The sequence below is a fragment of the Oculina patagonica genome, chromosome 6 (genome assembly GCF_052425735.1).
Source record: "Oculina patagonica isolate OP01 chromosome 6, crgOcupat, whole genome shotgun sequence".
In the NCBI taxonomy this organism is placed as follows: domain Eukaryota; kingdom Metazoa; phylum Cnidaria; class Anthozoa; order Scleractinia; family Oculinidae; genus Oculina; species Oculina patagonica.
The window spans coordinates 29046108-29067031 of NC_135763.1; the positions used below are offsets into that span (position 1 = coordinate 29046108).

General features: G+C 37.4%; 1 protein-coding gene and 1 long non-coding RNA gene across 2 annotated transcripts; both read right to left on the bottom strand.

Moving 5' to 3' along the window:
* Positions 1-35: 35 nt before the first annotated feature.
* Positions 36-683, bottom strand: LOC144656778 (uncharacterized). Its single transcript, XR_013571388.1, has 2 exons — positions 585-683; positions 36-272 (listed from the first exon to the last, which is right to left on the bottom strand). It is a non-coding gene; the product is annotated as an uncharacterized LOC144656778 (long non-coding RNA).
* A 2991-nt stretch (positions 684-3674) lies between these two features.
* LOC144656965 (uncharacterized) lies at positions 3675-16891 on the bottom strand. The gene is made up of 12 exons (XM_078517226.1): positions 16628-16891; positions 12642-13229; positions 11727-11786; positions 10909-11065; positions 10244-10344; positions 9913-9960; positions 9150-9269; positions 8808-8866; positions 7284-7496; positions 6170-6282; positions 5348-5511; positions 3675-4008 (listed from the first exon to the last, which is right to left on the bottom strand). The coding sequence occupies exons 1-12, from the start codon at positions 16853-16855 to the stop codon at positions 3832-3834; spliced, it is 2028 nt and encodes a 675-aa protein (XP_078373352.1). The 5' UTR covers positions 16856-16891; the 3' UTR covers positions 3675-3831.
* Between the last annotated feature and the right edge of the window lie 4033 nt (positions 16892-20924).

Genomic DNA, 20924 nt, shown 5'->3' on the forward strand with positions numbered 1-20924 from the left:
TCTGGCTGAGATTGAACAAACACAAGGAACGTACCTTTTTCTGATCACAACACCAAAAAGCTTTATTTTGATATGCTCAATAACTTTACAGTTTAGACCACTATGCTATCAAGATTACACTTTATAAGAAAGTGCTTTTCTTACCTAATACTTTATTAGGGCTTTTACGGTAAATTACCTGATAAGCTATGTACAACTAAGGGAAATACAGCGGAATCCCTTGATTTCTCGAATCTTCCAATTACTCGAGCCAAACTTGGATTCCGTTCAGCCTACATTCTCGTGCCCATAGCCCTTTCGTTTCTCTTAGCCGGCTTGGCACGAGAAAACGGAGGGCTCTGGGGACATAGGATTTTTGAATTAATTCGAATTTTTTTTGATTGGCTGTTTGGAACAAAGAATTCCTAAACGGAAGTAAAAAACATAACGACTCTCTCATACATTCTTTTGAAACGTGCCATGAAGACCGGAAGTCCTAGAATCTAGGACTGGAAATTCTCTGTCCCCAGAGCCCTTCGTTTTCTCGTGCCAAGGCTCAGCCGGCTAAGAGAAACGAAAGGGCTATGGGGACGAGAATGTTCAGCCTACTGCAATTTTACCCCCGACTTCTAGGACTAATTTTCGTTTCCCTAGAAAGCTCGAGAAATCTGGATTCCACTAAAGCAGTATTTTACACAACCTCTCCCTTCCGGTTTTTTTTTTTTTATCACACCAAGGGTGGGATAGGAGAGAGCCTGGGATCGATACTCTCGACGTGCTTCTACTCATTCTCGTCCCCAGAGCCGCTTGTCCCTCTTGGCCGGCTGAGCCTGGGGCACGAGGAACAAGTGGCTCTGGGGACATGTGATTTCATTGGCTACATTTTTAACAGAGAGAATTCAAATCTATCCAATCAAATCAACCGTAGTAAAATTCCATACATCAGAGGGATTATATTCCGGTTGTTTTGAGTTGCTAAATTTTAATTTCGTTTGTTGTACATCTAGCCAATCAAATCATGTATCCCCAGAGACACTTGATCCTCGAGCCCCAGGCTCAACCGGCTAAGAGGAACAAGCCGCTCTGGAAACGAGAATGGCTTTTACTGTACATTATTTTTCTGTTCTAAATGATGGTGTATTTCAATCTATCATTGCTAACATGATCTGTGAAGTGCCTAACAGATACACAGCTACTATGACAATGTAGTAACGCACTTCATTACAAATATGGTGGAACAACTTTCGCTAAATGGTTACAATCATTAAACTGCCATAGCTCATTTTTGTAGCAAAATTTACGGAATTTCTTTGTGTCGTCATAGAATCCAAAATCATGATGGCGAAGCAGAAAAGTAAAGTCACAACCCAACAATATAATTCTAAATATTTCGTTTCGGGTTTTTTGTCTAACAACTTAACGACAATTTGTTCCAAAAAGAAGTTGATGTACGAGTATGTACTGCAAGTTCCTTTTGAACAAACTAAGCGAAAACTTCCTCAAAAACTTCTCGATTTGTATTATTTTGATTATGTAACGTTTCGTCGTAAAGCATACGTTTCAGTTCTAATGACTACACAAAATGTGGCAAAAACAAAGCATAAAACGGAAACAAATAGGACATCATTTCGCTGACTTTCGGACACATTAGGCCCGGGCCAAAAGTCGAACTTCACATGAGTCGAACCTAATGCAAATGACCAAAAAATAGGTTTTACCTACTAATTTGCATTAGGTTCGTCTCATGTGAAGTTCGACGTTTGGCCTGGCCTTACTAACTAAAACAATAACATCTATGATTCTAAATGGCATGAAACCAGACCGTGTATGTGACAAGAAAAAGTTAAACGCTGTTCCATGTCTGTTTCCTGGAACAAACAATTTGAAAATGAAGCTTGGATCCTTACAACCTCCAACCTTCTTGATATTTAAGGCTATATTCACATGTTTACGTTTATCTCTGTATTCATACAAAACTTTTGTCCACACGAGCTCGAGAATCGTTTAATGATCGTTTAAGCTTGTTGCTGTTTACAAATGAACACGGTCGTGTCTGTTCACACAAGAATACGCAACCGTAAATAACTGTCCGTTTACAAATCTATCCACTTTTTTGCGAAAATATACATTTCCGATCGTTTATGTCGTTTACGTGTGGACGTAACAACTGCACGTGCAATTTATTGACACGCGCCTCGCAGACTAAACATGGCTTTATGATTGATCAAGCCATGGGAAAAATGAATGTCAAAAATATAATCTAATGAATTCGAATGGTGCTCTCGTTTTACTTATTTAAATACATTGGTCGTAGTAAGGCTTTTTGAATGGCAAGTCCTTTAGATCACTGTGTAAACTACCAAACTGGCTAATCTTCAAGCCGATAGTATATATCAACGTCTATAATAATATCTAAAATTAGTAGAAACTCGCTCGTGTTCTGTTGGAAATCCGTGAATCTGATTGGTTCTCTCTCTGTTTTTTATTCGCTAATAGTTGCCCTTAAAAAGGTGAATTTTTCTTCATTTTTTGGGTTAAAAGAAGGAAAAATTGTAAGTTTTGGACTGCAGTCCTTTTAGAGTTTCTACTAAAACAATAAGACTACTTACCGTCGTTTTCTATGAACGATAGTCGGGTCGACTGTGCCTAGTTGACTATTCGCTCACAGAAAACGCGGGCTCATACTCTAAAAGAAATACTCAAAAGCACGTTAAGCACTCTCAATTGAAATGGAGGCCAAGTCAACAAGGAGAAATGAAACTTCAACTCGGAATGCTAGTTATCTGCTTTAGCCCTTAACGATCGGCTGTTAACTCTTTTTCTATAGTGGCTGGCTATTAGCAAACTCGCAGCTTTGACTGGCTACGATGTGGCCGTCTATCGATCGTTACATTACCACTAAAAGTCTGTTTGCCACCAATCACTACTCGTCCAACGAGCGCCCTACAAAATTCTGTTGTGTGACTCGAGTCACGCAAAACAATAACTAAAAAAAAACCCGTTTTGTATCAACTTAATCTTGTTTTTATACTTATTCGCTTAGCAATAAACGGAATATTTCTTAACTTTGTCTCCTCTTAAAACGATATTTTAAGCTTATGAAATTTATAACCGATTAAATCTTCTTGGTTAAAAACACTTTAGGATACGGTATTGGTTCTAATTACGAAAAAACAAACAAAAGTTTTAAAGGAGCAATGTTACGATATTTTGAGTCCTTTTTCAGATTACTTTTAAATTGAAGAAAATCTCAAAATAATTGTTGTGTAATGTAGAAAAACAATAAATGAGTAATAAAAACGCGAAAATAACCATGGATGGTTTCGACTGAAGAAGATTAAGACAGATTACGATCGACAAACTTAAGATGGTTTCCGCCGAACATTCGAGCAATACTGGTACTTAAGGGGTTTATTTATTTTATAACCCTCCGATTAATTTCTACAACGCGCTTTATCGCCAGTAAATTTATAGGAAAAACCTACGTAATAAAACCAGCGTAACTGTGGTTGAAACAAATGTAAGTTGATTGGTTTACGTGATTTTTTATCTCTGTGATTTCATTAAAAGTTAGAATTGAATAAGGTGACTTTATTCGTTTGTTTTGTGCTTGCCTATAAAATCGGGCGACGGATATCAAATCGGACGGTGCTGGTACTGGTACTGGTACTGGTACTGGTAGGTACTGGTGCTCGAACTTTCAGCGGAATCCGTCTTAAGTTTTTTCAAGATGGGTTGCCCGTGACGTAGCTTCTTTAAACAAAAAAAAAAATTGAATCCCGAACCTACACCGTAGCCTTGAAAAAAAAAAAAAACAAAAAACAAAAAAAAAAGCAACACTCGTGTTAGCTTTCATTTTTTGCAATGGTTCTTATGACCTAGTTCCCAGGCCAACACTTGACACTCACGGCTGCAGTAATACTCTTCGCAGTTAGCGCATCTTTTCAACTTGTCTCCTTCCCCACCAACACAGTTGCCACAGCGACGGATCGGCTCCATGCCATACGACTCACGGTATTTGATCATCATCTGCAATTCAAACAATCATAACTGCTACTGACACTGTTTCGACAAACAAAGGCTTGTGAAAATTACTAAACTCGTCCATTGAAGTTAATAAAGGAGGTTTCATAATGAGTTTAGCTTTTAAGGAGGCAAGCGTGGCCGAGTGGTTTAGGGCGCTGGTGTTGTAATCCGGAGGTCACCGGTTCGAGGCCTGCCCTTGCCACTAGCTGGATTTGTATCTCGGTTGTCCCGAGTTCAAATCCTCGACCACGCTTTGTATATAGCCAACTGGTCTGCCTCCTGCCAGTTGGGATTTTTAACCTTGTTATGTTCATTTATAAATTATTTGTTTCCTCTGTTTCAGTGGCATGCCTGTAAACTAGCTATCTCGTTGAGATATGAAGCTAAGTGCATGACCACTATAAACACATTATTTATTTATTTATTTTAAGCGAGCAAGGATGGCGCAGTGGTGACAGCACTCGCCTCTCACCAATGTGGCCCGGTTTCGAATCCTGGACCCGACGCCATAGTTATGTGGGTTGAGATTGTTGTTGGTTCTCTTTCTTGCTTTCCTCCCTCCACAAAAACCAACAATTCTAAATTCCAATTCAATCGGGAATACACGGCCCACATTAAGCTTCTAGCTTTAAGTACTACAGTGGAACCCCGATATAACGATCTTCGATATAACGATATTCCCGATATAACGATGAATATGTTATGTCCCGGCAATAGTAAAATGTATGGGACGGAACCCCGATATAACGATTCCTCGATATAACGATATAATTTTACTGCCCCCTTGGCATATCGTTATATCGGGGTTCCACTGTACCGTGTTAAATTTAAGGTAATTTACTTTTTATCTACTTATTTTCTAGGAAGTTTTGATCTCAAATATCTTAATTAGCATAGATTTCTATGATTTCATTCCTCCGTTTTCTCTGTATGTTTAAGGGAAAAATTTTCTGCGCCTTTACGGCGGGAAACAGCCTCAGCACGAGAGAAAAGGCAGGATATGTTTACCACACGGACCAACAATACTACGTGTGTTCGAAGAGGGACCTGAAGGGGTAAAATGGGAACTGGGATTTGGGCAAATGTTCACTGGGAAAATGGGATTTGAGTCACTGGGACTGGGAATCAAAAACAAATAAGCAGTAAAGCTACAATTGTAGGGTTGGGATTTGAGATATCGGGAATACAATAGGCTGGGAAATGGGATTTTGCATCACCCTTCAGTATCCTCTTCAAATTGGTCGCAAACGAACAAGGAGAAATGGAGCTGGCTTCTAGACTTGTTCCTTCGACAAGTTAAGAACTACTGTACACAGAACCCTTTACTTATATCTGTCCTTACCTCCCAGTAATACGCCTGAAAATGACATGCACTACTCCCGGGTGACTGGTTTCTCAGACAGAATGTGATATCATTCAGTGCTCTGAGGTGTTGGCCTAACTCCGCATAGGCTCTGAAGCGGCGGAACACTGTTTTTATGAGTATTTTGTCGGCTTCGTCGTTGTCTGAAAATACAATTGTTATGACAAATTTAGATTAATTACCGTAATGTTGCAAAAGCAACGAACTCCGATAGTAACCACCCTAAGAAATTTATTAAAATAATAATAAATAAATATTTATATAGCGCCTATCCAGGCCTGCTCTAGGCGCTTTACAATAATGTTTAAAAAAATTAAGATTACTAAAATTACAAAATAAAATCGATTAAAATTCGCTTAAATAAACTGTATAAATCTTAACAATTAAAAATGTGCATTAAGTAAAAATCGCTAAGAATAATAAGATTTTTTTTAAAAAAGATAAGTTTTAAAAACATAAATTATCACAAGAGCGGATAAAAAGAGGAGACTGTTCCAGAGTTCAGGAGCGGAAACAGCAAAAGCTTGATAACCATACCAATTCCGATGTAAATTGGTGTGGTTACAACCTCATACGCATCTTGGCGTGTTAAGAATAAAAAAATTGCATTTATTTTATATAACCCTAATTCCAAAGGCAATCCACATTGCTGTATTGCTCGGTTCTGATGTAATGTTGGGTTAACCTGGCCATTGACTACCAGCAAATGGATAAACCATCTAAGCTTGTTAAAAGAGCTCAACTTTTCGTCAAAACACAGTTATGTACATTTGGCTGTAAAATCATCATTGATTAACAAACCTTCAAGGCATCTTGCCATAGCTTCATTACAGTCGCTCAAGGCACTGTCCCAGTCACAGTTGTTTAAGTGGCATTGTGCACGGTTACTGTACAGCACGGCTGGCAACACCCACCTGGGAGAAAAAAATTGGTGTTAAGTCGGCTTGAAAGATCATGCTCCCTTTACTAACAAAACACCTCCTGGGACCTCCAGATAATAAGCCCAGCGCCCTAGCCCATTGGCTGGGATGCTTATTAATTTTACAAAAGGTATAAAGAAGCGGGCCAGCCAAGAGGCTGGGGTGCTGGACTAATAACTTGGAGGTGCTGGGGTCAAATTAACTTCTCTGCCACTGGATGGATTTGTGTTTGGTGGTCCTGAATAACTACTCCATGCTTTGTAAAAAGTCAACTGGACAGTTTCTGCCAGTTTGGATACTTAGCAAGTTTCTCCAATCTCTTCTATTAGCAATATTTGTTTGCTAACCGTATTTACTTCAATAAGTGCCACCCCCGAATAAGCACTGCATTTGGGACAAAAAAGTCGTAATAATAGTAAATACGGTATTTACAGTGTCCACAATTAACACAACAGTGTTAAATACTCTGACACTTTCAATGAGTAAAGGGGTGTCTGGAAGAAAACTCTAAGTAACTTCTGATTAATTGCTAGATTCTCCTTCCAATTTGTGCTACAGTGTATAATTATATGCTTGTAAATGAAAGGGAGAATTTTATATTTGATCAGAAGTCACTTACAGCGTAGAGCCTTATTCAATTCACCCCTTTAATTAAAGAAAAAATTGAAAAACACTTTATAAAAAATATCAACGCTACAAAACGCTAATATTCTCGCCATTACCAAATACAAATTATAAACTTGTAAGTTTAGAATATACATGTACTTAATAGTTTCAGTTTGTTCTAATCAACTGACATTATTCGTTTTCATTTTTGACACTCAAACTGCTATAATTTTTTTATATTCTAAACTTACAACTTTAACTTGCATTTGATAATGGCAACAAAATGACGCTGAACATCATGTTCTAGCATTGTTACCCCTTTAATTGATAAAGTTATATATACACATGTAATAAATGCGAAAGCTGCACCATGTCAAAATACACCTTACCATCGAATTCCATCTTTCCCTGCCTTGCTGGCCTCCAGAGAGTGGGGCATACAATTTAATGCTTCTGTGTAGAGTCGAACTGCATCCTCAAACAAGCCTAACTTGAACTTCTGGTTGCCTTTGTCCTTTAGAATCTGGGCATTTTCTTCATTTCGACATTCAAAGAAATCATAACGTTCTTTTCCAAATGCTATCTCTTCTTGAGTCCATTCTCTGAAGAGAAGTAGTAAATTGAAACTATTAAAAAATAAATTTATATAGCTTAATGGATAGTAGAACCTATATTGACAGCGAAACTACGTAATGAGACAGGGAAGTGTGTCCATATTATTGAGGTGTCTGTACTACAGAGGTAGAAAACATATAAAATTTTGGTCACTTTCAGGCCAAGCAAACAGTCTTTAATAGGGTCATGAGGTGTCTGTAAAGAGGAGGACGCAGGCTGTGGTTAGGGCACTGAACTTCGGCTTTGGACCCGGGTTCCAGTCCACCTCCCTGCCATGGATTTGTGTTTGGTAGCCCTTAATTCAACTCCTCCCCACTATGTAAGTAGCCAACAGAATACTGGTCAGCCTCCTACCAGTTGGGATTTTTGCAAGTTTCCGTTTATTTACAATGTTTGTTTGTTTGTTTGTTTATTTATTCAAGGACCATATCGTAAACTACTAGGACACCAGTAATTTCATTAACCATTTATTTTTTATACTGTACTCTTATTAAAAATCTACTATTTAACTGGTCTTAATGTTTGTGACTATATTGTAGCATGTGAATCGTATTGCCTCTGGTTTTCTAATTTTGCGCAAAACTACCTTATTATATGAAAATTTCGCGACACGCTAATTTCGCGATTTTGAGGTGTGCATATTTCACGACACTTAAATTTCGCGATTTTACGAAAATTTTGTATTTGAATCACATTAATTTCGCGTTTTTGAGTAAAACACAATTGATATCTCCTTGCAAATATGATATTACATGTACATGCCCTTGATTTAAAAAAAAAATTCAAAGGAAGTTACAATGACGTCAAAATTAACAAAAACGCAAGGGCAGGACTAAACCTTGGCAATAGCAACAACTGAGCAGTTCTCACAATGGCTGCAAGCAGGTCATGCCTGTACGTGCATAAGTTATTGTTCTTAAGTCAATCGTCGATAACATTAATTTACATTGAAGATTCCTTCCTTTAGTGGTACTAAACTTATTCATTCTTGATCATTGAGATATGTGAGTCACTTAACTTTCGCGTCACGTTATTGTTCGCGAAAATCGCGAAATTAACGTGTCGCGAAAATTTCATGTAATAAGGTAGACAGTGACTTCTCTTCAAAACAGCAGCCATGTGAGGGAGGGGGGTAAATTTGTACATCACACTTTTTTGCCATGCCCTAACTGTGCTGAGTGAAGAGAAGAATTATGTATGCGAGGGAAAAGTAGCTCGAACAGGGTTCCAGGGATTGCAACTAGTGAATAAAACAAGTAGATACTGAGCAAAGAATAAAGCAAATAAACTTAACTCACTTTTCACAAGTTCTTCGGAGGGCTTTCTCTATCCTTTGAGCATGGTTGATGGCAGGATGCTGCAGAAAAATTAACAAAATTGTTAACTTAATATTTGTCATCATTTCAAAAAGTGTGCGCAAGCTGATAACAAAAATATGAGAATGCATTGCATCTTTTTACAAAAATTTACCAGTATTCAGTGACTAATAAACTACATTAAAAAGTTGTGTCTTTTTTGTTCATTATTCAGTAACACCACACTTGGCTGGTGTACATTTGAACATGTGTGCAGAGATTGCTTTTAAAAGTAAATATTTTGAAAGGGAAGTGCACAAAAAAATAAAAATAAAACCACCCTACCTGATAATATGTGATGATCAAAGTGATACTTTTGGGAGTGATGCCACACTTTATTAGGTTCTTAGCCATGTCATCAGACTCTGCCAGGTTTGCAATTGTACGTAATACTGGGTCTTGTATCTACAGTACAAGAAATGCATTAAAATTTACTGACTGACCCTCATGACTGAAACTGACTGACTGACTGAACGACTGACTGACCAACCCACCTGTAGACTGACTGACTAATAAACTTTCTCATTTGGTTATTATTGACAGATACATGTAGGAGGCAGACAAACAAAATGACAGACAGACAGATGAACTGGTTGACTGACCAGACTGGCAGATTAACAGCCATATACATGTAGACAATCTACTGACTACAGGTAACTAGGGAGGGGGAGAGGAGTGGTGAGGGAGGGGAGCGGAGAGGGGGGGAGGTGAAGTACTGTACAGCAGTACATGTACATGTAAAAAACGTGCAGTTGTCATGACTGGAAGTCATAACATGTATGTACATGTAATGACTTCATGCAAAAAAAAAAAATACGAATGAAAAAAGTTGACACTGGCCAAAAATATTGTTTTTGGACGTTTCGGCCACTACTGTTGCCTTCTTCAGCAAGATAAAAATGCAAATGTTCAACGGCGTCCTGTTAAAATATGTAACGAATGTTTGAAAACTAAATGAACTTTTCTTTGACTTCATTTACATGTTGGCTTACAGTAAGTTAACTGAAATGGTGTCAAAACATTAACCCCTATGAAGCCTGGTTCTTACCTCTTTGTGATAAGAGAACATGTATCTTGCAAGTGTTTTGAGAATTTCCTGCAATGACATTATAGCAACGACATTTTGGTAATCAAAAAGTAATAAACGAAAAAATCAATTCTCTCCACAGTTCATATTATGGCTTGTAAATAAAAGTCATCACAAAGTGGTTCTACATGCACAATACAACATGTATTCTTTTTATGAAAAACATAGGAACACACAGTTTCACCTTGCTCACAATGACTGGATTCATAGCTCAGTTAAAAGAGCTTTTAATTTTCATGTTAATTCACTTTTCACTTTTACATCAAGTTACTGACTACTAACAGTATCTTACCTCATTTTCCAGTATTTTGTTTCTGCATCGACCACTGTGAGTAGAAAGTTGCAATATCGCCTCCAGATGTGCATTCAATGGTCCGTTATTAGGCATGAGTACTGTGCACAAGAAAAAAAAAGTTACCATAATAAATGTTAAAGCAGGGTTTACACAAGCAATTTTTAGGAGTGAAAAATATATTTGATCGTGTAGATGACACAAACATAAAATATTATAATTATTATTTGTCAGCAGACCAAAGTTTAGTGCGCCAGGAATGAATGACCTTGGACAGCAGAGATACATGTTTGCAGAGAGATATGCATGCAGAGTGCTCAGAAGGAGATTGGGGAGGACCACATATGCTGAAGCAATTAAGTTACGTAGTTTATAAACTGTTACAATTTACATATGAAAATAAAGGTACAGGTACATAGGAAAATAAAGTAAATGAAAAAATATAAATAAATAAAAAGATTTAAAAAAAAATAAATAAAGAAATAAAGAAAAAACCACATTTTTGTGACAAGTCGTCTACACAAGCATATAGGTAATAATTGTTACAGCCACCTAATTTTCCGGTTGCTTACGCCTACTTCAAAACGTTTTGAAACTCCTGTACTAGAAACTGTCCCTTGAAATAATTATGTTAATAAGCTGGGTTTTTATAGAAAATAACAAACCTCCATCTTCCATGTGTGTCATGATACCATGTCTGTCAATGAACTGCCAGCCCAGCTCTTCATTCAGGCACAACATGGCGATGATCTTCATGTTCATTGCAATCATGTTACAATCACTTGCTGTTATTCCAGGTGTTTTTAACCATTTCAAAATGGCCTACAACATAAAAATTAACAGAAAAAATATCATGGCTTAGTGCACAAGGCTTCAGATTGAGGGGTGTGGGTTAGACTCCAGGTTGGGGTCATTGTGTTGTATTCTTGGGCAAGGCACTTCACTCTCACAGTTCCTTAAGATCCAGGTGTACGTTATTATATTAAATAATAATGTAAGACTTAATTTAAGTGTCGACCGTATAATTACATCTTTTACAAACTAATTAGGGGCACCAGTAAAGTAAAGAATAAAATAGAGTAAAGCTATAGTGATTTCTCTACACAAGACTACATGTACAAATGTAAAAGGATCATTAATAATCATTTAAAAAATTACACTAATTTAGAGTAAGAAATTTTTGTTGGTAATAATTGTGTAAATAGGTAGTGGTGAATTACAGTTGTAATGCTTGGGGCAACCCTGCATTGGACTTGCATCCCATTCATGGAAGGAGTAGAACAACTCTACACTAACAAGAATTACTGGTAAATGCTGGCTGTATAGATCACTACTAACAGTGTGTATGCACTAAGCAATTACCTTTTTCTACTTTCATCACATGTGTACTAAACACATTCTATAATATTGATCGTGTTAATGCATTTTCTGTTTTTCTTTTAACTTTATCCCTTTTATGTCTGGGCAGTTAAATGCAGCTCACCTTTGATATTATTTTTTCTTTATAAACAAGTTTTCTGTATTGATCATTCTGTTCTGCGATCTGTAAGACAAATGGCATAAAAAAGTGTACACATACATGTACATGTAAACACAAACATGAACACTGTATGATACAAATTATTTACAGTGCACATGTACAACTGCAATATTAACAAATGTACACAATGTATGGTTATACAGTGTATACTCTATCAAAAACAGTGGTCATGTAACGCCTTTAAAATGTCAATAATATTATGTCCGCTTCTGACTACTTACAATGTACAAGTACTCAATATTGAAATATTTACCTTAAATAAATACACCTGTACATGTACATATTTTTCATAGGCAGTGCAAGAATACAGTAACTATAAAATGTGCAGTTCCAGAAAATATCCATACTCACCCCACTGCATTGAAAATTCCAAGGGGGTGTGGGGGGGGTTCTCAAATGCCACAAATTTTTAAAGGAAAGTATGGGGCTTGACTGGAATTTCCAAAGGGGTGGGGGATGCAAACCAAAAAGCCTTCTGTGGGAGGGGTATGGATACTTTCTGGAACAACACAATAATGAATTGAAGCTGTAATACACTGTACAATTAATTTTTTATAATGTTGTTTTCAGTTGTCTAGCACAAGAAGAAGTTGACAATTATTGTCATTAGTGGCTCACATTTCAAGCACTCACACAACACATGTACAGTGTATAATTATGTACAGTGTACAAAAAAAGATGACTTGATTTGAGCCCTGATATACATGTACGGTACTTTTGTAAGCAGAAATCTGTGGATTAAATTCAGTAGCACGCACACACACAAAGAAAAAAAAAACAGAACTTGATTTTAAACACAACTGATTTTTGAGATCAAAAGAGAAAGCAAACAGTCATAAGAGTAAAGACCTAACTTACTTGAAGAATAATAACAGCAGCCGCCATTTGCATTTTCCAGCTCCAGCTTCGTAAAACATTCAATGCACTGTCACCAATGGACGGAACATAGAACTCTTTGAAGTTCTCTTCAGACTGATCAAAACGATCATTCAAGACCTGCTTTTGGAATGGTGTATGTCCACGTCTATATGCCTTGATAACCATTTTTTGGCAATTGTCTTTCAAAATCAAGTTTCCAATTTTCGGAAGTGCATTTAAACTGACAATTTTGTCGCAAGCTTCACGTTCCAAGCAGCACAAAGTTTTTAGCGCACAAACTGCCGGGTAGCAGGCCAAATAGTCAAGGTCTGTATCACAGAAGTCCAACAGTGCTTCAACAGTATTATTTTCCATGACTTGCGTACGGTTTGTTTGCATATATTGAGGAAGGGTTAAAATATGTTTAAGGACCATCAAACTATTAAAATATGCCGCTTTCCATTGTTGCTCATTGTTTTCTGTGCAGTCATCAGGAATTCGAATCCATAAAAGTCTGATGACAAAGCTAAGAAGATCTGAGCTAATCAGAACACTAAGAACCAGTTTCTTCTCGGGACTCCCTGTTTTCTGTAAAAGAACAAGATGAGAAATTGTACAATGTGAGTATTTTGCAACAAAGAGGTACAAAATGTATTCACTTTTGAGAAATTCATAGAAATTTCACGAGTTTCTCAAAAGCTAAAAATTATTTGTGTCAGACCATATTCCACAACATTTAGGGCCTGATTACATGACCAATTTCAGCACGGTTCGCCGGTCTGGAATTTTGTTACGATTACATGGCGAATTTCAGCCCGGGTTGAACACTTTTAAATCTGAATAATTATCGTGGCCGCCATTTTCTTTCATTGAATACCACCACTGTGCATCTCTAAGCTCAATTCAGCCCAGGCTGAAAATTGAAAATGCAATTACAAGCTCTTTGCCCGGGTTGAAATTTCCAGCCCGGTTGAAATTTTATCCTTGGCTGTAATTCTGCCTGGGATAAAACTTTTTTCATGTAATCACAAACGTCTTTTCAAGAAGATTTGTTTCAGAAGCCAAGGTGAAATCTCAGCCGGCAAACCGGGTTGAAATTTCAGCCCAGGCTGAAATTCGCCATATAATCAGACCCTTAGCAGGATAATTGTATTATTATCACTGAATTGTCAATGAAACACATTTTAAAGCTAGAAAAACAGTGATCTGCAACACTCTGCATGACTTCTGTCGGATCTTGGGAAAATACTTATCTGTTACATGTATATATGTTGCAGTTAATTTTTGATCTCAGTTAATTTTTTATTTTAACTAGTTATATTTTTTTCTAACTAGTTTTTTTTTTTATTCTAGGTTAATAAGTAGAAAAAGTAGAACATCCCCCCCTCCCTTGATATCTCATACCCACCCCCCCATCCTTACAAACCCTCCCCTACTATCTGCTCTTATCCCCCTCCCCTAAGTATTATCTTTTTTTTTTTTTTTTTTTTTTTTACTAACCTGCACTGGATTTGAACTCTCAACCTCTGGATTTGCTGTCCAACCCCTTATCTGCTATGCCACGTAGGAAACGTTGGGTGAACCACTATTTTTTTTTAAATATATGATACCCTTACCCTAACCCCATTATTTAACTAGTTAAAAAAAATCAACTACTTAGTTAGAAAAAACTAACTAGTTAAAATAAAAAATTACCTGATATCAAAAATTAACTGCAACATATACGTATGACAAATAATAAGCAATTATTGATACGAAAGCCGAATTCAATAATTGTTTTATTATTCATTCAAAATATTTCCAAGAGCTCTAAAAACACAAGATGAATTAAAATGGCTACTAACTTTGGCGTAGAATTTTCGCTAACAGTGACCAATTCCTCCGGTGTCGCTGGTTTTTTTATGTTTCTCTCCTGAAGATAAGCTTTAAAAATCAAGCGACTTCCCTTTGAAGCTTTTTTGATGTTTTTGCTATCTTTATCATCTAATATTTTGGCCAATTTTTCGTCGCAATGTTGAAATTTAGTGACCATTTTCGCCTACGGCTGAGCTCTGTACAAAGCCATTGTTGCCTGACGTCAATCGTCCAATAATTATTACGTCATTCGTCCAATCATAGAAGAGTCTTCCAAATTTGGTCGGTGCAAGCCGGTTAGTTTCAGAAACAAAGAAATATTTTGAATGAATAATAATAAAGGTATCCAGGCCATATAAGGCATTGTGCAATTTGTTAAATGATAAAACCACCCTAATTCAAGATACTGTAATTTTCAAAATCATAAGCCACTTCTTAAAGAATAGATGCACTGTTGATTTGCCATTTCAGTTTCCTCATCGGTATATTGAATTTCTATTTATAGTCACTGACGTTTATAAGGATTAGGAAATTTTTTAAACGTTCTAATCTCCCGGCGTGCCCAATCGATGAAATTCGATAATCGATAAAATCGATTGTAATCGATAATAATCGATAGCAATTAATCGATTGATATCGGAAATCGATGAAAATCGATGAACCAAAGAGTTGTGAGTATCGATTTTCATCGATTTTCATCAATTGTCATCGATTTTTATCGATTATATCGATTGTCAGTTGCAATCATTTAATAATGATTTCAGATACGTTTGCGCTAGGCATTGGCAATTGAGTCTAACCTATTGTATTTTTTCCTCTTCACAAAGAGTGATCTGTTGTGCAATTGCTGCTTTTCCTCTAAATGTGTAAAAATTACGAAACACTTGATCGAAAGTGTGTTCAAAACTCTCTTCGAAATGTTTAATCAGTTGAAACCCGTGATTTGTGGACAATACCCTCTAAATAGCCCTCCATAATCTCTGATGTGAACAGGCACGGATTTGTTAAACAACGTTTTCTGAAATTACCGACTTCTTCAATTAAGAAGAGACCCGGCAATTTCCCCCTTTTCCACGTATAGATAGACTGACTTCACTGCGGGCTTAACTATCAAAGGTTTGCAGGAGCTTTCACTGGTATCCAACTCTACCGGGAACTCTATCAAAATTACAACACTCTTGGATGTTGCTAGCTCTTTTTATTTTGTTTAATCATGAAAAGGCGATTTAAATTCCATCAGAATAGGCACTCGTGGTAGCCCTTCACAATAGCCTCTGTTATTAGTACAGTTGAACCTCGCTAATTCGAACTCGGTTATTTCGAATTCCCCGTTAGTTCGAACTAAAACCCGTTTCCCTTGGATTTGCCCTTCAGTCATTTACTATCGGCTATTTCGAACTCCCGCTATTTCGAACTATTTTTTGTTTCCCCAGACGGTTCGAAATAACGGGGGTTCAACTGTATGTTCATTTCGTGCTTTGGTTGACTCGCAGAACTTCGATTTGACTAACTTAGTGAAAGGATGTGTAACGTATCGCCTTACAAATGCAACAATTGATAAATGGTTCATTGATTTATTATAACCGATAATAATCGATAAAATCCATAAAAATCGATACAATTAAGAGGACGTGAATTGTGAGTATCGATTTTCATCAATTAATGGAACCAATCGATATTAATCGATTGATTTTTATCGATTATATTGATTATATTGATTGGTTTCCGATGATCGATTTTCATCAATTGGACAGGCCGGGTCTAATCTTCATTCCTCGTAAAAGAGCCAGTATTGTTTACATCAAGTACATTATTTTTATAAAGCTACAGTAACATCTTAAGAATGTCCTTTAGCTTTCTTCAAAGAAAACACAAAGATTTCTTGAAAGAAAAAAATCCAAAACATTCCTAGAAACTGCGGAACAGAACAGCAAAGTAAAATCTGACAATGCCTTTGTTATTAATTTTGCGTGAGTGTCGCACCTCGAAACACGACATTTTTTCGCACCTTTTTTTTGCAGACATACCACGATGTTCACTCTTTCAAGCCCAATATCGCAGGAAAAGTAAAATATGGTTCTCTTTGCTTTCTCATAGACGAAGACTTGGCTATTTAGATCTTGGTTACTTACCAAAGTCGGTGGATTTTCGACAAGTTTTACCATCTCGTACGCAGCCTTCAGCTGTGCTTCGCGAAGATTTCGATCTCGACGAACAGTTAGTTCGACCGCTTCTATAGGGCTATCTCCACCCGCTAAATACTTGAATAAGTCAAGGATTTTTCTCTTCTTTTTCTTATCCAGCGATGTTCCTGCTTTGAAGTGATCTATAACGCTTATATCGACCGTTCCCTCCCCCATTTTTCAAAGCGTTCACTTTCGTCTTCTCAAGTGCAAAATGGAGTCTCTTTTTGCATTTATTATTTCCAGAGCCCCCCGGCGCTTCACTCCGACAGCAGTCTGGGCACTAGTAAACGATTTCGCGCGCATTTCTCGTGGCATTCGATTTCAGATTGTCAATTTCATGCTATTTGTCATTCGGGAGTCTAAAGTTCTGTCAAATTTTCAGTTCAAAGGTAAGCTTAAATTAATTCAGTAATTAAATAGTTTAAACAATTTAGGTATTACAGACACACTGTTAAGAAGAAGGAAGAAAAGTCCGATTTGAAGGTGGGCGCACGGGGGAAAACGTTCTATCAAACCATCAATCATTCAAATTTGAATATTCACAAAACAAATTTATACAGTGGTTGTACAGTGCAACCCTTCTGCAGTTTTTCCACTTCTTTATAACAACACGAGAATAATGTGTAAGTCAGTCAGGTTGCATTAAGTTTACACGTAACTTGCAATGAATCAGGCCCACTGGAAAGGTATACTTTAGTTTTAGTGTACATGATGTATTGTAAACTGCAATCCGCCATATTGAAAATTGGACAATATGGCGCGAGGATCTGTCGCGCGCTCTATCGATAAATATCTTTCAAGTTGGGCTAACGTCCATCATTACCACTTGCATGCAATTCAATGTAGTCAAGCCCCCAGTATAACTAACTGATCACCCAAAATGTTGATTCTATTCAATTTTTAGGGAAGTCGTACAAATTATGCGGGTCTTAAATTTTGAGTTAGCTTGTATTATTCAACTTCAATGAGCAAAATACTTAATCCTGCAATGTTGTTAAGGTGGTTATTTTGTTGAGCCAGTAGTTGCCATTCAGTCTGTAAACAAACCATTCTTTAGTTCTTGATGTTTTGAAGATCTAAAGCAGGGCTAAAAATTAACTTCAGAGCTTGGTCGCCACTTGGGCCAGTATCCCTGAATTTTAAGTGGCCCAGGCCGAAATAAAGTGGCCCTCAAATTTCTTCCACTCACGCACACAACAAAAGTTTAAACCACTTTAAGCCATCATGTTTCAAATGTACATATAGTTTACACATTAATTTATGTCAACAGCACGATCACATCCACAAACAGCAATATTTATTGCTAAAATAATTATTAAGTGACTAGAAAAAATTGTCCTTTCTTCACTGGAACATCAACAGAGAAACAATCCATCAGCATACATAACGTACATTCCACTAAAGGTTAGCAATGCATTATTAAGGGCAATTTTCAAATGTGCGAGGTTTGATCGCCCAGCTTTTAGTGGCCCTGGACACTTCTTTATTGCCACTGCCGACCGTGCAACCGCCAAGTTTTAACCCTGTCTTAAGTGATATAGTGATATAATATAATATAAATATCACTGATATTCCTTTGAAGGTCGAAAATCAAAAAAATTATGAATATCTTTTTGGTGCTGACAACAAAAGGACCTGTTGCAGCAAATGCAATCTTGTCCCCAAAGGCAACGATCCTTCTGGTCTGCACTAGGAATCACCACCTCTGGGGTAGACTGAAAGCCTGCAAGACAGATAGCCAAATCAAAATGGCTGTTAAAAACTTGTTAATCACAATTTATCCACAATTGCATGCACACAAGCACACCAGAACCAGGATTTCCTGGTTCCCATTTTGGATTTGTCAAGAGCCATTGCATTTCCCAACCGCTGGTGGAGGGGAATGCAAGCTTTGGGTATGACATAGAGCAACATGTAGCAGGACAAAATGACAACATGTGCACACACAAGAGAATGCAGCAGGGACACATTAGAGTGATATGTCCCCCAAAAGAATCATTACACTTTTCAGGGGATGTGTTGCTGCAACATGTCCCGCCACATTTTCTTGTGTGAGTACACATTGTGTTTTGTCCCTGCAACTTGTCCCTATTACATGCCCCCTTTCATGTTTCAAGACCTTTTGTCAAGGGCATGATTCTGAGTCCCCAACATGCCCAGCAGTCCCTTGACCTCTTTCCCACCCAGTCAGATGTTTGATCTTCAAAATGATCCTAGCATTGCACTAAACCTTATCTTTTGGTAAATTCTACAAATCCATGCTTGAATTCCCATGTACTACTTGAATTGGTTTAAGTTAAATGGCTGCAGTCTGATAAAATGCCAGCTCTTTCAGTCCAAACACTACTGTATTTTGTCGTAACATCTAACATTGTACAATGTACTTTTTAAATAATCACAGAAACTGCTTTGCTGTACAAACAAAGCTGTAGTGTAATTCATTATCCTGTTAACTGGTATGTTGGGAAATTACAACCACCTGCTAACCATTCTGTGGCAGTGGTCATCTTGAGTTCTCTTTGTAAATTGTGTTGAAGCACTGTACATAGGTATCCTGCTCTGGGTAACTGTGTAACTTGCGGGTTGTGCAATTAAGGGGCTATTCCAGCAGTTCTGCCTATTTACCCCATAGTAAGTTACTGTAGTTAGTCTACTTCACCTGTACATGTAATACTATGGTTGCCCTGAAGCATTTAGGAGGTGGTGAATAGAGGCACGTAAATCGACCAATTTGTGCTATTTTTTGGCTGAATCCGTAAACCACTATTTTCTGTCAAATCGAAATTCACATAACTTGAAACTTTGGGTGGTATATTTTTATTGCAAGAGTGAGTCTGGAATCTGCGCCAAAATTTCCAGCTAATCCACGATCCGCTGTATTTTCGAAGTCTGCGAATCCGTTCAATGTATTGCAAAAAATCTGCAATCTTGGTATGTTTATTTAAGACAAAGTTTTAAGGCCAAATCTGTTGAACTGTGAACCTATTCATCCCCCTCATTTGGTTATGCATGTAATATTTAATGTGCAAGTACCCAGACTACTGTGAAAGTGTTCTTTATTTCACAGTTGTCAAAAAAAAGTTGATACGTTTTTGTGTGTACAGGTATAATGCATGCTCTTTTGGGATGACATAATTTCCAGTTGTTTATGCTCCTGTCAGCTGAAACCGTAGAAGTGTACCATTGGATTGGAAATTTTTTAAATAATTTTTTTTTTCTTTTTATAGACTGCTCTGTTTTTATGAAGTACAGGTGTCAGTTAGCGGTACAAGTCAAAAGGCATTAGCTAACAACTCACTAGATAGTTGAATCTGGCCCCAAACATTATGATATCTTCTTTGCTCTGCTTTTCAACAGTGTACATGTACTGCTTTGTTTTGTTTGCTTTGTTTAGCAACTGTATTTCAAGCACATGTACTTCATGTATGCATATGTTGTGGTTACAATCTACCTTTGGTTTAAAATTTTTCAAACCAGTTTTATTTTTATTTTTCATTGTTTTGTAGTCATTATTATAATTTGCTCGAAGCAGACTTTACTTACTTCACGTCATTCTTACATGTAGGTTGACAAAATGGGTGGCTACCAAGTAAAAGCTAGCCTCCCACGCAGTCGTTCTTTGGGGCGATGGTGTTTCACTCCTAAAACAAAAGTAAAAGCCTGTGGACAAAAAGATTTGCAGGACAATGGAAAGCGTGATCTGGATGATGAAATTAGTGCTCATTTGGATAGTCATTACCCAAGCTGGAGAGATCCAAAAACCACATACATGGTTCCACCTCTTTTCATATCTAAAACGCGCATCTTTGATATTGGAAAAGAGAACAGAGTGCCATAGCTCGCATAGCTTCGCTGTGCCATTGTTGTAACCTGAAATCATGCCCTCCCTCCCTGACCTCCCTACTTCCCACTCTCCCTTTCGAAAAAAGAACTCCTGATCGCAGGTTACCATTGTTGTAATTCCCTCGCCGCGCATATTTTTGGTCGTTACTTAGGAAACCGTTAAGTTCAGCGTCTTTGCCATTTCTCGTTCGCTCTCGGTTAATAAAGTGATCTTCTTGTACGGCGTTTCGTCTCAACTTACTGGCGTGGTGGCAGTGCTACGGTTCCAAAGAACCCACAACGGACGTCTAAGTGTTCCTGCTTGATGTTAGTCGTCTCTCCGAACAGCCAAGCCTAATTTTCATAACCGAAGACATGTCTTCCCACAGAGGGCCGAAGCAATGGTCGCTTACTTCGAACG